This window comes from Sardina pilchardus, chromosome 23 (genome assembly GCF_963854185.1).
Source record: "Sardina pilchardus chromosome 23, fSarPil1.1, whole genome shotgun sequence".
In the NCBI taxonomy this organism is placed as follows: domain Eukaryota; kingdom Metazoa; phylum Chordata; class Actinopteri; order Clupeiformes; family Clupeidae; genus Sardina; species Sardina pilchardus.
The window spans coordinates 9,906,822-9,925,759 of NC_085016.1; the positions used below are offsets into that span (position 1 = coordinate 9,906,822).

General features: G+C 44.6%; 1 protein-coding gene across 2 annotated transcripts in view; it reads right to left on the reverse strand.

Moving 5' to 3' along the window:
• Window positions 1-10,226: 10,226 nt before the first annotated feature.
• Window positions 10,227-18,938, reverse strand: part of dachc (dachshund c) — a 43,932-nt gene continuing 35,220 nt past the window's right edge. For both annotated transcript variants that reach the window (XM_062527671.1, XM_062527670.1), the window contains exons 7-11: window positions 17,131-17,276; window positions 16,359-16,506; window positions 14,285-14,428; window positions 12,664-12,732; window positions 10,227-11,518 (exon numbers count right to left, since the gene is read on the reverse strand). In XM_062527671.1, the coding sequence (XP_062383655.1) occupies window positions 11,481-11,518; window positions 12,664-12,732; window positions 14,285-14,428; window positions 16,359-16,506; window positions 17,131-17,276 (545 nt within the window). In that variant the 3' untranslated portion in view covers window positions 10,227-11,480. The remainder of the gene's footprint in view (window positions 11,519-12,663; window positions 12,733-14,284; window positions 14,429-16,358; window positions 16,507-17,130; window positions 17,277-18,938) is intronic.

An 18,938-nucleotide genomic window follows, 5' to 3' on the forward strand; every position in this document is an offset into this window, starting at 1 on the left:
GACAATTCAAACTCCTGAAGTTAGTTACTTTTTATTCAACTTTCAGACATGATGAACAGAAAAACATGCTTGTAAGTTGTCTACAGGGTGACATAAAATTTGCACTAACAAAACAAAATGGGTTTACAACCCATGTTGATCATTTTGGCTCCCTCAGTTGACTTTTCTTTTGGGTTTTTTTTTCAACTTCAGACATGTCTGGGCTAATCATTATTTGGATGGCTTAACATTTAGGTCTATGCACATTTTTATACATGGCATTGAAGACCCCTGGCCGACATTATTGCTGGCACAGTTTAATCCACCTCTCTATAGGCTATTATACGTAGTCCATGGTTTGAAAAATGTTGAGGATCTTTGAGATATTTTCATTGCTTCATTGCTTGGGAGGTAAAATAGGAAGAAGGTTGCGTAAACAAACCACAAACGACAATACATTCTATATGCTCTCTGGGGGCCCCTTGTCAGTGCCATTAGTATCCTCCTAACAAAAGAAGGTCAATGTGAAGTGTCTTTAGTGTACATGAGAGACCTCACAAAATAGAGCTACTGTACTGTAAGTTGTGATCAGAATTATCATTGGGACTTAGGCCTACACCACACTGGGAAACACTGGCCTACACCATTATCAACACCATGTAGATGACATGTGGAGTTGACAGACATACCGTAGGCTACATGATTTCTCAACATGTCTGAACACAAATGACCATAAGGATCTGATCTACACCTCAGTTAAAGCAAAAAGACCACAACCTATTGTGAGCAAGTCTATTATACCCCCAGAAATGACAACACAAGCATCAGGATGGTATTGAAAATAATACCACCTGTCTTCCTCTGTCAGGTGGTTAAGACCCATGTTAAGCAATCTAAAGGAAACTTGTCGTCTTACTTGCTTCCCTAGCAGACTTGCTTAGGCGTAGCTGTCAATACCGGTATGTAGGTTTCTCATGAACTGGAAAAATCCTGTTGGGTTCTGATTAGATGGGGACATGTCCAAAGAGCACATTCAAGTGATTCTAATGTTAAAAGATCTGGGGTTATGAAATATACCAAACACCATGTTCTTTGACTTAAAGGACAAAAATAGCAATACAACAGCACAATCCTTCAGGGGCATTTTGCAAATCGTGAGTATGATGACATCGTCAGGCTAACTTAAAACAGCATTGGTCTGCAAGACACAATTTGGTATGATTTCCTCTTTTGTCCACAAGGTGGTAGTGTAGGCTACGGATCTGTTTCCTCCCATTCGTACTGTACGATTCATACAACAGGTAGCTAGTCCTACCAAGGTTCAACACACTGCCCCAAAGGAATAAGCATCCACAGGCCTTGACAGATTGGCACATCTATTTCAGTTTAATTCACAATATTGATTAGGCTACACTTTTGAAGTTTCACTTGTAGGCTATATGCCTAGTGCTTTGCGCAATGCTTCTTAACCTTTTACTTCCACCTGGTTATTTTACATGATCTGAAACATGTAATGCCTTTGAATGAAATCCTTTCACGGAGTTGGTTCCCTCATCCCATAGGAACCCCAGTGCATTTGGCAGCTAACTGGATTGATGAAATTCCATCCGCCATCTCTCAATATAAAAAAAAAATGCCAGACCTTATCCAGTTTCTTTTATCTCAAACAGATTTCGCTGTTCAGGGTTTAATGAAAACACGATTGTCTTTCACTGAGTTAATTTGGAAGCTCCGGTGGCCAGCTGTCTACACTGCGGGAATGAAAAGAGACAGTCTAAGCTGCTACAGTAAGTAAAAATACCTTTGTTTGTTCCCCACCGCTGGCTCCGAGATAAATGAGCTTGTTTGTGTAACGGCCATCTGTTTGGTATTTGATAGGTGCGGCGCAGAAGCGCTTCCTTGGAACTGCAGCAGAAGCGCTACCTCGGCCCAAGCTTGCGCGGGCCATCTCCGTCGCTGAGCGCTTAGGGATTTTCAAAAGCTAATCATGTAATTGGACACAATAGTCAATGACTAATGGAGACCAGCCAGCTGTGACTTCTGTGAGCGCATTGTTAGCTGTTATGAATATGAAGACAGCCTTATTAGCGTATCGTCGGCGACTCGGCGCAATCTCTCACCAAAGGAAATTGACAAAAATATTCTGTCTTGTTCATAAAACTGAAGTGCATGGTAGGACACTATAGCCTATAGCCCACACCACCATGTTGTTTCAAGTAGACAGGCCTACAGTATGTGACAATATGAGCAGCATTAGTGAATTTTGGACACTGGAAAGTCATGCAGAGACAATTCGGCTATTTGACTAGGCCTACAATTCGGCTATTTGCAACATGGCCTACCGGAGTTTGGCATGTTAGTATTTATTAACCAACTTGTGTTAAGATTAGGCTACATTAAAGGGACACTTCACCGATTAGCATTAAGCTTTGTATCTTTAGAAAACCAGTCATGTTTTTGAATGGTTGTACATCATTCCCTCAGTTTGCCTTGAGATGGGAGAAATATGGATGTTGGACTTCCTGCTTTCAATTATGTAAAAATCATCATTTTACATCATTAAAAGCAGGAAGTCCTATTCATGGGTTTCATTGAAATCCGTATTTCTCCCATCTCAAGGCAAACTGAGGGAATGATGCACGACCATTCAAAAACATGACTGGTTTTCTAAAGATACAAAGCTTTATGCTAATCAGTGAAGTGTCCCTTTAAGGATTTGTACTGACCTTATGTTTACCTTTGCATGGTCCTCGTGTATTTCAGATATTGTAACTGTAATGCATAGCCTGGCCTTGCCCCTCTAGATCTTCTTTCAGGGGACTAGGAACGCATAGTTCATAACTGTTTCCCTCAGACAAGAAAGCCGATCAGCGACAAGAGAGGAAGATAGCCTACTCCAGGGCTCTTCAATTAGCGGCCCGCGGGCCGGATCCGGCCCCCGAGATACTTTGTAGTGGCCCTTGAAGTGTTGGCTGATGTTATATATGAGCAAATCCTTATGATCGGTAGAGACGTAAATAGCTGGTGGAAAACACGATAATGGAGGTGCAGTGAAAGGCTACACTGCGAGTAGCGCCTATAAATAATGTTCTGTGTGGTGCGTTGCCGTTTATAGGCTACTTTGTTACTGGATATTATACAAAGAGGTGCGTTATTGCTTCGTTTTTACGCAGCGTCACCAACATGTTGACGTGCGCCGAATCCAAGCTGTTTTCCTCAAAGCATGAAGCATTTTTGGTGCATGAAATCTCACCGGTAGTGTGCCTCTCAAGTCCAAGCAGATCCTCGCGAAAACATTTGCCACTCGTAATGTAGCTATTGGAGGAAATAGGAGTCGGTTTAAAAGTTTAACTTTGGTGGCATCAGTTCTGTTGCATGCTCTCACTCGCTCTGAAGTCCTGCAGGCACTGCACCTCAGCCAATTGCACGTAACGTTTTGACCGAGTTGAACATAAGTTCCATCTTAGCTTAGTTTCAACGTAAATTGCCACTACGTTGGAGTATTATAAGCTACTAACATTTTAACGGTTGCACCACGCAAATAGTTTCAGTGTGAAACTAATACACATCCATCGCCTTGATGTCAAGTCCACTGTAAGTAACATTGATTTGTGAACACGTTCATCCAATTTAAATGGTGGGAACGTTAAATGTATGTTGAGAAGAGTTACATATGCGACCGATTACGCACATTTTATTCATTTAAACACTGTTTGAAACCTGTTTGTGCCCATTGGAAATTGTATGGACCAAGCAGTTACTGCGCAAAGCTCAGATTCCATTGCTGTTAATGTTATCACAGATTTCATATTAGCCAGCAATGCAGGTCCAGTGTCACCTTCCCAATGCCTACCACTGTGGTAGTCTGGGCCTGTGGCAGAAATATTCCCAAAACACAAATACAACAAAATAACCACAAAATATTTATGCTTTTACAAAATGCAACATATTAGCAATATCCAGTGTCACCTTCCCAATGTTGGCCTACCACTGTGGTAGTCTGGGCCTGTGGTGGCAGAAATATTCCCAAAACACAAATAACCACCAAAAAACGATATTATCAGAGAATGTCTAATAAGGGACGGGCTCTGATATGCATTTACAAAATGCAACATTTGAACACCCATATTGGTGCTGTTGTAGTTTATTGTATCTGCATTTGTACGTAATTACTCATATTTCAAGCGGTATTTCTCCGGCCCCTCAGTTGTCATACTTTTCATGAACTGGCCCCTATTACAAACTAATTGAATAGCCCTGGCCTACTCTGTAGGCCTACAGGAAAATGCAGACATGTATTTACAACACATACATTGTTCCTAACTGTTGATGCTGTTTATTCCCAGTTTGTAGAGTTTAGACATAGGAAGTTTAGTAGCCTAATGTTAGGACATCTCTGATCAATGATTGGTGAGGCTGAATAGGCTACTAATGATGTCAAAGTTAGCGCCCATCAGGGTGCAAGTGTTGCAAACCCAATCGAGTCACCAGACTGTAGGCCATATTTAGGCCCATCTCGTGAAAGAGTTTGCGTTTTCCAGTCTGTAGCCTATTGATAGCCACAAAGATAAAAATAAATAAATAAATATTAGCTCTGCCTTAAATGTGAAAGAAGTAGTGTGTGTGTGTGTGTGTGTGTGTGTGTGTGTGTGTGTGTGTGTGTGTGTGTGTGTGTGTGTGTGTGTGTGTGCCTCTCTCTCTGGTAGCATGTGCATCTTTTAATGGGCTATGCTGTAATAAACTATACACATTAGATTTTGTGTAGCCTAATGGTGAAAATGGTGGTAAAGTTGTTCCAGGGTTATGATGAGAGGTGAGACCAATCAGTGCAGAGATTCCTGAATAGATCAAGTTGTCGAAGCTATATTTTAAGCATATCTGCAAACAATCAAAAATATACAATAGAAACATTTTTACAACCAAAACAATATAGAAACATTTTTACAACCAAATATTTAGCTGTGGTAGCCTACATCAGCTTCAGATTTAGCTAGCTGCATTAGAGAGACATGAAAGACCACACATTGTGTTGGAAGCAGAATGACCACATTGCTGACAGGAAGTGAATTAATCCAGCATACACTAATGACATGGCCTGAAACTCAACACAGACACCCAACAAAAGGTACAGAAACCCAATTAGCTTTTACAGTGGGCCCTGAAGGTTTGTACACTGGGATTTTGGGGGGAAGTTTCATCTCATAAGTTGCCCCACACCTTGTTTCATTAGTGACTCTCACCACACACACACACACACACACACACACACACACACACACACACACACACACACACACACACGTCACACACACACACACACACACACACACACACACACACACACACACACAAACACACACACACACACACACACACACACACACACACACACACACACACACACACACACACACACACACACACGCACACACACTCCCCAATCTCATACTGTTTCCATTAGCAAGTACAAACATCCCTAAACAGTGTATTAAGATTCGATGCTGTTGTGCAGCTCGTAATGAAGGACATTATTTTTTCCAGGAAGATCAAAAGCAGCTGCAACATGTTCCCAAGTCAAGGTTTTACAGACACACCCTCAGGCTCACAGTCAGATGTTGGGACAGTGGACAGGCAGAGCTGTAAGTGCTACTGCCTTTTACAGTAAACCAAGGTCAGACTCAGCCCTATACAACTACCGTGGAGTGTTCACATCAAGAGAATTGACAATGAAATTGTTTCTTTTGGGACCGATATTTTCTGCAGATAAATGTAAGCAATCTGCACATCCTGGAAGCAAATCCCTTTTCATCTGTTGAATGTTTAGACTCTGAGCAATACCTCTTACTGTATTAGAGGACACGTTTCATCTGTTGCATGTCTGTAGCAGGCAGTACCTCTTAATAGTGGCCAGGGAGATCCATTCCCTTGCTCTCTCTCTCTCTCTCTCTCTCTCTCTCTCTGTAGGCGCAAGGCGAGCGAACCAGCAAAGCCCGTCAGACAGGAGACGAATTAGTGCTCACTCGCTGGCAGCGGAGGAGAAATCCAGATTTGTAGGCGGCCTTGTCTCCCGCTGTTTGCTTTGTCCATTAAAGAGGAATGAGCAGATGGCTGCTGGCCTACTCCTGTCCCTCTCCTCTGCTCGCCGCTACCACGTCCTCATTGTCCATTAATCTTCGCCTTACAATCTGCCCGGCACAAAGCTGTCATCCAGCCCAGGGGGGAAGCAGAGGAAAAACAAGCCCATCCAGCTGTCAGGTGCCCGGGGCCGGGTGTCAGTCCTCCTGTCGGAGCTCTGCGGCAAGGCACTTATCTCGCCTTGAACCCCCCCCCCCCCCACACACACACACACACCCCAACCGCAGCCCCGCTATGCAGGGAAGAAGAGACACAAGAGAGGAGGAAGAAGAAGAAGGAGGAGAGGAAAGCAATGAAAGTGAGGTTTGTAACAGAACAGGAAACAAATACTTATTATGTAGTAGCAGTCAAAGAGACTGGGAGAGAGAGGGTGTGTGTGTGTGTGTGTGTGCGTGTGTGCGCGCGTATGTGTGTGCATAAAGGGAGCTATGTACATGTGTACGTGTGCTTAATTGGGGGCTTGTGTACGATAGGGATGTGTGTGTGTGTGTGTGTATGTGTATGTGTATGTGTGTGTGTGTGTGTTTTAAGGGGCTGGGGGATGTATTGGTTATAAAAACTCAAACAACATCTGTTTTACATCCTAACAGCCACAAATGGATGAAAATGTTTCCCTTGTGTCTAGAATGCCACATGGAAAATAAGACTGAACCCTCCTGGGATCAGTGATGAGAGAGTGTGTGTATGTGTGTGTGTGTGTGTGTGTGTGTGTGTGTGTGTGTGTGTGTGTGAGAAGTGTAGACATAAAATCTGTGTATAGAGAAATGAAGTGGCTTTGCAATATGTGCCCTCCTCACAGAAGATGCTGTCATTAAAGGAGAACAGTTTCTTTCTTGTAGACGAAGCACTTTAAAAGTCTCCACTCTTTTGAGAGGCTGTGCGCACTGCGTTTGACAATTTATAGCAAAATCTTGACACCTTTTACCATATCGCACTTTTCGTTTCATGGGCATGCAATGTGTGTATGGTTTGTGAAATGTGTTTTAACATTCTGATACAGAAGAAGGAGGAGTTGACAACATCCAAAGATTAAAGGTTATTCAAATGTAAAGTAGGTGCCTTCGGTGGCAGATTTTCACTAGAAACAACTTCCAGATCTTTCTGTGTATTACGTCATGCTATTTCCACACCTTCTCATCCAGCAGTGATGTCACCAACGATGACAGCATAGGGGGGCATCTCGAAGTGCACAGGCTCACGCCACAGTCTCCCCCCATGCTGCACACACAGAGAGGCAGCAGAGCCAGTTCCAGTAGGAGATGAATCATGAGAAAACCGGTTGTGAGGACAGAGTTATGATCTCACGAGTCTCTCCCATGTGAGTTGCACTTTCGTTTATTTTTGGAGGAGTGACAGACGTGTTGGTACAACAGATAGCCACTAGACAGAAGAGGCTTTCTGGGCAGTGTGAGAGCTCTGTAGGGAACTTGTTCTCTCTCTTTCTCTCTGTCCAATGCGTGTTCCTCAGGGGAATGGCTCCATGCTCCGTTAATTCTCAGAAAAGGAAGAAGATTCTTTGTCCTGTCCTCGTAAAACCCCTAAAGTAGATCAATTGGCAAAATGTTGTTGATAGTAAAACTTTTAAGGTTTCTGCTTTATAAAGCAGAAGAATCTTTAGAGGCTATACAGGGACTATTTACTGCAAACAAACATAGACCTTTAACAAAAAGTTCACTCTGAGGTTGGTTTGTGCCATGGGGTGGGAGTAGGGGGGGGGGGCAGTCTTGCCGGGTCCTTCTTGAAGCATATGGGGTGATGCTATGTTGGCTTTAGAGTGATGAAACAGGTCAAAGGTCATTAAATGAGTGCAAAGGCCCGGTGATTGGTGTTCTATTCACTGTGACTTATTCTAGAAGCACAAATGGGTTGATGTCCACTGATAAAATGAAAGTGTTTGTGATATGAATGTCTTCATGATAGCACAATAATGCTATTTCTCTTTCACCATGGCTGCAGTATCACCCCGCACGGAATGTCTACATAGCGTGTAAGAAACAGAACACAAAAAGGCGGGAAAGGTCACTGTAGTCTCCTGTGAAGGGAGTTGAAAATGAAAAGTTGTCCTCACGACCCATCCCTTGTCCCCATCTCTCTCTCTCTCACACACACACACACACACACACACACACACACACACAGTGAGTGTCCCTATCTCTCTCTCTCCCTCTCTCTCTCTCTCTCTCTCACACACACACACACACACACACACACACACACACACACACACACACACACACACACACCATCTTTTCAGGAACGAGACGCAATTTCACGGCACATTATCCCCGTGTCATCCCCTCAGCCGGCTCTCCCCCTCATTAAGGCCGCGGCGCGGGGAGAGAGCCGTGTGTATTAGCGGCGGCAGCGAGAGAGGAGAGAGGTCCGACTCCAATAACCCCCCCCCCTCTCTCCTCGTTCCCTCTTGCTCGCAATCCTCCTCTGACACTCCCTGCATCTCACTAGGGGGAATAAAAAGAACACATCCCCACTAAGCAACCCCGATGCCGTCACCCCGTGTGCGTGATCACAGCACTAGCAGGCGTGCGCTTGACTGCAGAATTGCCACTGCTTGTGGTTGTTGACTGTTTTGTTTTGTGGGTTTGTCATCGCTGCTGTTGCGGCGTGTGTGTGTGTGTGTGTGTGTGTGTCACTCCGTATTGCACTTGGATTTCAGCTTGAGGATTAGCGCTTTGTCTCTGTGTGTGTGTGTGTGTGTGTGTGTGTGTGTGTGTGTGTGTGTGTGTGTGTGTGTGTGTGTGTGTATGCGTCTCAGTGACTGTGGCATCCAATTGATCACAACCTGAGTCATAATGTCATAAGCCGCCCATTCGTCCTGGGTGAAGCATGCCGATGACAGAGCCCCTTTGTGAGTAAGTCCCACTTGGGATTCCATACTGTCTGTTTTGGAGCCAAGGATATGACCTCCACTCTCTTGCGTGTCAGACGCTATTTAGATGGCATGAGTAACATACAGCAACTTTAATGATGTTTGTGCTCGTTATTGAGCCATAAAACATGAGGTCATAAAGTATTTTTTCCCCTGGCAATTGAACAATGCCCGTGTACTCGTGGGCATGTGTGCCTTAAAAAAGCAAATAAAGGTCAATAGTACTTAAGCAAGGAATGTAATACTGTCTCAATGTTAAAGGGAACATGGAAACCCATTGCCTGCCAAGGTGAGCCGGGTGTGTGGAGCCAAGGTCTGTCGATCTGTATCGAGTGAAACCTCCACCCCAACGACCCTCTCTGAGCCTAGTGTACCTCGTGTGTGTGTGTGTGTGTGTGTGTGTGTGTGTGTGTGTGTGTGTGTGTGTGTGTGTACTTCATGGGAGGTGAGGCTGGTGGTCATGATGATGGACACCTGTTGGTCATATTTCCTATAATTTTAGGATCCTTCTTTTCTCTTAAAGATAGATAGATAGATAGATAGATAACTTTATTGAAAAAATTGGGATCATAATATAATGACTATATGAACCTGATACGTACGTACAGTATGTGTGGTTGAATATGTCACAATGGAGGCCTTTAACAGAGGGGACATTAATTTCATTATACTGTGTCGATCACAAGTAAGGAAGATCATCAACCACCTAATATTTTCTGTTCTGGACAAGCTGTCTGAGATGATTGACTGTCTATATTGTTGAACTGATATCCCCAACATGTTTTACACCTGTTATACTGTAATACAGGCACAAATATGTTCCAGTAGCAAAGCTGTCACTCACTGTATTCAAGTTAAGAAGTGCTGAATGTGCATGCCATATTGGCAAAAAAAATCTGACAAGTACATAAAATGTGTGTTATTGCTTGAATACCTCAATCAATCAGCAATGCTAATTTAAGCCCGCAGAATGCTGCTAGGAGGTGCGGCCTCCAGGCCTGTCCCAGCATCAGATATCCCTTTGCACACTCTCCCCTTCACACGTTCGTTTGCACGAGTGCCCAAGCGTGTCGTTGTGTTTTCAAAGAGCTATAAATGGCTGTTCCACATGCAGAGTTCGCCCATCTGCAGCGTTGAGCTCGCCCGCTCTCCCCCGTAAGCTGATCCCCACAGTTAATAAGGCAATATGAGAATGTATAGCAACTCAGTTTGAACCAATGATTTATTCATAATGATTTTTCCATGTCGTTCCACTCCATGAGTTGGAAAGTTCAAATTACATTTATCCCTCATAGTGTGGCTAAATAGTCCCTCCTTCTTTCACATGTCCAAAACAAAAACGTACTGTATGACATACTGTATGTTAGTGCTCAAAAAACGTACTGATATGTTTTTTTGTGTACCCATACGTGTTGAGTACAAGGAATGATGGAACAAAACAACAATAAATAAGCAACGCTTTCCATAGAGTGTTTTCATCGTTTTACTACCAGATCTACAGCTTACAGTGCATGTTGAGTCTACTCTATATGTACAAGAACCATATTCATCAACCATATTTCCCATGGACGCATATTTACAATGACAAATAATAGCCATAACAACCTTCAAAATTTCTCAAAGGAACAGACGATTAAACAAACACGCCAAAAAATACAGTTAAGAGTCAATAGATAATTGATACTTTGTTGATAAATAGCTAAATAAATGCAAAGGATAGTTACATTTTTTTTCCTTCAGGGAATCAAAGGCATTCTGTCCACAGGGCATCATAACCCAACAGGTGAGGACACACCTGAATCAGGAGCATTGGTGGGATCCAGTCTCACGTGTTCTTCAGTGGTGGAGCTGGCCATCAAGCAGGGGTCAGTCCCCAGGTCAACACTGGAGAAGTCTTTTATACTATTCTGCCGTCAGACCCTCGGGAGTCATTCACCAGCAGAGGAAAATTGGCAGCATTTCGGAAAGGGATACCCAGGTTATTATGACACTATGCACCTCCGGATGCTATGTCTCCTGCGCGGCTATCTGCTGTCATACATTAAGTGCTTCCAAAACTTTGTGACTTTGTGTGAAATTCTCATCGATCATCAATCATTTAAGACTGGCTTGAATACACTCAGCATTGTTTTCTTGAAAAAAACAAAAAACAAACCCTGCATGCTCACCTTGAGCAAAAAAAAAAAGAAAGCCATTTCAGTGATTGTAATTCAAAAACAAAAGTCAATGTGCCGTTCAAACGCTCACATCACACTGGCTGGATGTGATTGCATCTTTAGAGAAGATAGTAAAGGTGTGTTGAGACTGCCATAATGCTGCAACCTGAATTCCCTGTAGTTGTTGTTGTAGTGGTGTGGTGTACTGTAGTGTCCACTCAGCCTCAGGACCCCGCGGGGTCAGTCTGTTTTGTGATTATCTGGGCTGCTGACCGCAGCTCTTCCCACCCACTCTCACTCCTCTGCCATCGCCGCGCTCCTCCTCAGTACATCACGGCGCCCTTTAAAAACAGTCTTCCAGCTGCGGAGAGGGAAAGAGAAAGAGGGAATGAGTGAAAAGCGGAGAGAGAGAGAGAGAGAGAGAGAGAGAGGAATAAAGAGAAAGGAATACCATAATCAAACAAAAAGTCATACGGGGATACACGCACAAGAGAGCGATCACCAAGAGTGATCGCCATGGATTCCGTCGTGTCGCTTTTCGAGAATGAAAAGGCTAATGAGGTTAGCTTTAAAAATCCAGCAAATTTCAAACGAGATGAAAGCTTTGCCACAAAAGAGGAGATATTCAAACAGACGGAGAAAACAAAGAGTGGTCGAGAACATGCTCGACTACAGCGCAGGGAAAAAATGACAATAAAAGGAAGGGGAGAGGGGGGAAAAACCCTTTGAAAGATTAATTACTACATGTAAATTATGTAAATTATGTCCATGCAAATATTTCATGAAGACAATTAGGGGAGCAATTAATTACTGGCCCCCACTGCTTTTCCCATTTTTTTTTTTTTTTTTCATTTTCATTTTTTTTTTACTTTTCTACTTCATTGACATTCAATTCAATTTCCCATCCACTGCTTTGGATGTTTAATCTCCCAACAAAGAGGGCCTTGTCACTCCCCAAGAGGTCACATACCAGGCCACAGGGGAGGTGGTGGGTAGATACGGAGGAGATTGGCATAAAATGGTGGCAACGCAAAGACCAGCGATAAGCAGATGTACACTTGGGGTTTTAATCTGGCAATACAGGACTATAAAGCTGTGGCCTGGCCTGTATATGATGTATATGTTGACAAACAAAATGTTAGTATTTTTTTTATATAAGAGTGTGATGGGGTTTAGCAATCCATTTTCTCTGTTGGGATGTCTTGAGTTACATATTCCGTCAGAGGATAATGTCAGTTCAACATCTGTGCATAAATAACCTCACAGAAATTCATTTCAGATTTTTCTCAAAGAGAAATGGTGGAAGGCAATCTGCTGTGCTGCAGACAACCAGCTGATGACAGCATATTTATGTTTTTTCCCAAACCTTCCCTATGGAGTCCATATCAACTACTCCTGCTTGAGTAGACCGACTATACTACCAGCTAAACGTGGCACAGGTTTGAGGCAATGTGTCTGCCTATTTTAGTTTTTATTTTAGTGAGGGGAGAGGGGCAAGACACAGACCTTGTATTGCTCTGTCTGTATCAGCTCTGCCATCGCTGTGGTCGCTCTCTATTTCCTGAGGGGAAGGATCTGCAAACAGAGACAGAGCCAGAGACACATCATCAGTCCCATTCACTCAGTTACAACACTAAACCACCATCAGTCTTATTCATGCACTTAAATACAAGACACAGTCATGGAATGGAGGTCTAGGTATAAGAAACAGATTTTTGTGTTTTTTAGTAATGTGATGTGTGGTATGTTGAGGTGTGGTGTGGTGTGGTGTGGTGTGTCTGACCATTGGGTGTGGCGGTGTGGTGTGGTGTGTTGTGGTGTGTTGAGATGTGGTGAGGTGAGGTGGTGTGGTGGTGAGGTGTGGTGTGGTGTGTCGAGGTGTAGTGTGATGTGGTGTGTTGAGGTGTGGTATGGTGTGGTGTGTCTGACCATTGGGTGTGGTGGTGAGGTGTGGTGTGGTGTGTCGAGGTGTGGTATGGTGTGGGGTGGGGTGGTGTGTTAAGATGTGGTGAGGTGAGGTGTGGTGTGTGGTGTGGTGGTGAGGTATGGTGTGGTGTGTTGAGGTGTGGTGTGATGTGGTGTGTTGAGGTGTGGTATGGGGTGGGGTGGTTTGACGGTGATGTTGTGTGGTGTGTTGAGGTGTGGGTGTGGTATATTGCGGTGTGGTTTGGCGGTGCTGTAGTGTGGTGTGTTGAGGTCTGGTGTGTTGTGGTGTGGTGTTTTGAGGTGTGGTGTGTCGTGGTGTGGTGTGTTGAGGTGTGGTGTGGTGGTTTAATGGTGATGTAGTGTGGTGTGGTGTGGTGTGTTGAGGTGACGTTTGGCGGCGCTGTAGTGTGGTGTGTGGTGTCTGACTGTTGGGTGTGGCGGGGCTGTAGTGTGGTGTAGTGTAGTGTACTGTAGTGTACTGTAGTGTAGTGTAGTGTAGTGTAGTACCGTTGGGTGTGGCGGGGCTGTAGTGTGGTGTAGTGTAGTGTAGTGTAGTGTACTGTAGTGTATTGTAGTGTAGTACCGTTGGGTGTGGCGGGGCTGTAGTGTGGTGTAGTGTATTGTAGTGTAGTGTATTGTAGTGTAGTGTAGTGTACTGTAGTGTATTGTAGTGTAGTGTAGTGTACTGTAGTGTAGTGTACTGTACATAGACTGTATATATAGACCAGTCTATGGTACTGTAGTGTATTGTAGTGTAGTGTACTGTAGTGTACTGTAGTGTAGTGTAGTGTAGTGTAGTGTAGTGTACTGTAGTGTATTGTAGTGTAGTGTACTGTAGTGTACTGTAGTGTAGTGTAGTGTAGTGTACTGTAGTGTATTGTAGTGTAGTGTACTGTAGTGTACTGTAGTGTAGTGTAGTGTAGTGTACTGTAGTGTAGTGTACTGTAGTGTATTGTAGTGTAGTGTACTGTAGTGTACTGTAGTGTAGTGTAGTGTAGTGTACTGTAGTGTATTGTAGTGTAGTGTAGTGTACTGTAGTGTACTGTAGTGTAGTGTAGTGTAGTGTAGTGTAGTGTACTGTAGTGTATTGTAGTGTAGTGTACTGTAGTGTACTGTAGTGTACTGTAGTGTAGTGTAGTGTAGTGCAGTGCAGTGTAGTGTAGTGTAGTGTAGTGTAGTGTAGTGTAGTGTAGTGTAGTACCGTTGGGAGTGGCGGGGCTGGCCTGGCCGGAGGTCTGCTGCAGTGTCTGCTCCGCCTGGTCCCTCCTCTTGGACTCAAACTCCAGAGCCTCCTGCAGCCGCCGCCTGCTCTTCTTCTCCTTCTTCAGGCGCTTCTGAATCAGGGCTGGAGAAACAGGAACAACATACCAATGAACACCATCACATACAGTACACGCACCATAGACATCACATACATGCACCACAGACAGGAATATATATAGATATTGGGTTATATATTTGGATGACTTATTTTGGGTAATGTAGCGCTTGCGTAGCTGCAGCGTAGTTCTGCCGGGTATACTTAATACGTCATTCATTCATTACCTTCGACCAATCACCAGGCTACATTGGCTTTATTAATGACTCTGCCCAGGCACCTGCCTTGTTGCTTTCAGGTGCCGATTTTCGATGTTCCCACCCTCCCTCCCTAATCACCACCAGGTTGGTCCTCGTCCAGTCGTCCAGGGGGTAAGCTTCGCCCCTGCTTCTCGTTCCGGCAGGATTTGCCAGGGTCCGCACACTCAGTGACCTGGACCTAGGACGGGGCCTACGCCAAAGACTCTCATTGTTGCTAATTTCTATTCTGATTAAAATCTTTGTTAACTTCAGTTATGTCTCTGAGTATTCCTGGCTGAACTGAGTCATTCATCATTCATTAAATGATCAAATATCTGTCAACAACAACCACTTTATCTTGGCCTTGACCCTAACACAATCCCTAATCCTAGACCAAATGACATATAACCTGACCTTACCTAAATCCTAGGTCAAATTCCCTTTGAATTTGTCAAAGTTAACTTCTTATTACATATTACCAATACCTAAATACAGTACTATTAAAAACGGAATTACTTCTTTCAACTGTCAATTTTATATTATACAGTATGTCTATTTTAGAAATTGACAACCACACATAACACGTTGCGGAAAAATCCTGATTCCTTTGCCCTGATAATCTCAATTAAGACGTCAGGGAAAACTTCATTAACAGCAGAGCGAGAAAGAGAGGCAGACGAAACTCGCAATCAGCAGAATCACTCCGGGAGCCTCCTACCCAAATCGCTCTGATGAACTGTGTGATTATTTAAGATTCACTAAGCTCCCCCAACTCCAAGGAGTATCATCACTGCAATCCTATTTACAGAGGCCTTTTTTTTTCTTCTCCTCGGTGTGGTAATATCACTGGATGAGAATTCAGTTCCAAAGGGGTAATTCTGCGTAATGGTGTCTCTGCTAACTGAGAACAATGCTGAGCTTGCAAGTTCCGCTTTGCAAGTCCCCAGCAAAGACAAGTATTAAAACAAGGCAATAAAGGACTGTCTAATTAAACACAGCTCATTTGTGGCATGTTTGTGGTGTGTGCGTGCCTGTGCGCGCGTTCGTGCGTGTGTGTGTGTGTGTTTCTGTGTGCATGCAGGCGTGCGCGTGTGTGTGTGAGTGTTTGCACGCCAGTGTGTGTGTTTGTGGCATATGTGTGTGTGTGTGTGTGTGTGTGTGTGTGTGTTGGTGTCACGCCACAGATCTTTATTGTGCTGGGTGTCAGTGGCTAATTGATGTGGTGGTGCAGATGGAGCAGAGACGAGCAGCTTTCCCAGCAGCAGCGCCGAGTGCTCAGAGACTCCACCACCACAACAATCTGCAGCTCTGTGATCATCTGTGTGTGTTGTGCTAAAAATATAATTAGTGGGGCTCATTACAAATTAAACCCCTCTTTATTAGATGGGCCAACACGTAATGAGAGGAGTTGATAAGGAGGAGGAAGGAAAAGGGGTTATTTTCCTGGTACACTGCGTTCTTGTTTAAAATTGGGAGAATTTCACAAGGGGTCCCACCGCAGTTACAGCAGTTGAGATATACAGTGTTCTTAAAACCCACTGAAATGAAGTTAATAAAGGCTATTACTCCACAAATACCCCACCTACCCACCCACACTCACCTGCATAAACATAAAATAACCTGCTGCTCAGTTTCACATAAGCAATTTAACTGTACTTCCCTGTGTCTCCTCTCTCTTTATACCACACACACACACACACACACACACACGCACGCACCTCGGTTCTTCTGCTCCACACACAGCTGTCTCTCGAGGCTCTCCCTCAGCTCCCTCTCCCGGAAGAGCTCCATCTTGAGCTCGGTCTTCTCCAGCTGCACCTGTTTCTCCTGAGCGCGCGCGTTATCGACGGCCACCTTCAGCAGACCCTGGGCACACAGGGCAGAGCAATTCAACGAGGGCAAAGCGCACAAGCAGATGGGCAACAAACAGCAATGAGATACAGTATGCATGTCCAAATGAGTGTGAAAGAGAGTGATACAATGAGCTGAGTGTGTGTGTGTGTGTGTGTGTGTGTGTGTGTGTGTGTGTGTGTGTGTGTGTGTGTGTGTGCATACTTCTACACAGTGAGATGTTATAGTAATAAAGATCACAGCTAAAACAAATCTAAGGCGCTTGCTGGGTATGTGTCTGTATGTAGCTAATAAGAAACACTCTTCCAACACACATACGTGTAGGTAGCTTATTATGATGCGTCTGGATGTCTGATGGCTGTTTTGCATTGAGTGAGGGCTTGAGAGAGGACATTGATTGAGGGCTTGAGAGGGGACAACAGGGTAGAAATTAAGCTTTTTCATCGTATGAACCCCCCTTGTCTCTGAAGTGCTGCCGTCCTCCAAGAGTGGCATATTCAACAGTGAGCATGAGTGCATGACACTGAGAGAGAGAGATAGAGAGAGAGCGTGTGTGTGTGTGCGTGGGTGTGCGTGTTGGGTGTGTGCGTATTATTTCAATATATATCTCTGTGCTTGGAGCACGGAGGGCCCTTTCACCTGTATGTTGGTCAGCAGGGTCTCGATAGATGAGAGTCCCTCTGGGAAAAGCAGAGGGGAGGGGAAGCCCAGCTGGAGTGCTTGGCTGGACGGCGGGAGTCTCTCGTAGCTCTCCCTCAGTGTGGGGGGACACAGGAGACTCTCGTCTGGGGGGGCAGGAAAGAGCAACACGGAGCAATTCAGAGACCTGCCTTAACACCTGCAGCAGTCGGAATTGCCTTCATTTCATATACAGTACACGCACAGCATAAGTATACTTTTAGACACATTTGATTTCCGTATATTCCCATGGTTAAGCATCGCCGATATTTACATATCTACATTTATATACAGTATTGCAAATAATAACTGAACACATCCAGGGCACCATATTCTCCATAACTATTTTAAAATGTGAGAAACCCCACAGAGGAAGTGCAGTCATGTCCCCCCCACCCTCCCTCACACACACACACACACACACACACACTATCTCTCTTGGTAAACGCGCGGCTCTGCGTGTTCCACTGGATGTGCCAGAGTGAATGTCAGAGAGCAGAGCTGGACTCTGCGGATGCTGCAGTCCCTGTGAGCCCGGGAGTCGGGCCCGAGTGATTCTAATGCGATCCGTGTCGCCGGCGCTGAATAAATGTCAGCCTGCTCATTTGCTGAGTCAAATGAACTCAAATATCTCCTTTCACCTTTAAGCAGTAAATCCACAGTGGATTCCGTTACACAGAGAGAGAGAGAGAAAGAGAGAGAGAGAGAGAGAGAGAGAGAGAGAGAGGGGAAGGATGGCACCAAATAGTGTGTGTGTGTGCGTCTGCATGTGAGAGAAAAGAGAGTGAAGAGAGTGAAAGAAAGAGGAGGGGAGGGCTAAGGGACAGAGAGGGAGATAGAGAGAGGGAGATAGAGATAGAGAGGCTTATTCGCACTTCAAATGAAACAGAAAATTAAATTAAGCCCATTTCTTTTTTAAAAATTTCAAATAAAGCCTCGCTCCTGCACATGTAAGGATTCTCTGAGGTGAGGCTCGTCGTCCATTAGAGTTTCTCACCTGTGCTGCATAGATAATATAGGTCTCTGCTCGAGCCATTATCTCCTTGCTGCTGATGGTCAGCACAGCAGGCGAGTGTGGAATTACGCGTATTATGTGTGTGTGTGTGAGTGTGTGTGTGTGTCTGTGCGCGTGTGTGTGCGTGTGTGTGCGTCGGGTCTTTGGCTTCAGGAGCAGATGGGAGGTGAACAGAAAGAACATACGCGTGTCCAAATGTATGCGGGATAGCACAAGACTGTGTGTCCAATTGTGTTTCCATGCGCATGTTTATACACAGTGGGGGTATGTGTGTGTGTGTGTGTGTGTGTGTGTGTGTGAGAGAGAGAGAGAGAAAGGGGGAGAGCGAGAGCGAGCACATCTCTGCAGTGCTAATAACATGTGGTGTCGATGCTAATGAGAGGCCTTGAAGGGGGGGCCGCTAAAGGTGACTTTCTCCTCAAACACTGATGCCAGATTAGCATAGCGCCACGCTAGCATGTGTTTCCAGAGGTCTCTGACACACACACACACACACACACACACACACACACACACACACACACTCCCCACTCTCCGTTCCCACTGTGCGGTAGATCTCAGCCCATTACTAGCATGGCCTGATTAATGCAGATCTCCATCCTTTTGACCCACACTCATGAATAGTGGATAACTACGTCTTACTCGTCTATTCCACAAAGACGCGCCGTATATCACACTGCACTGACATGTAACTGTATCAAAACGAGACGTCTGCAGCAATATACTGTACATAAGCTGCTCAGTTATTACAATA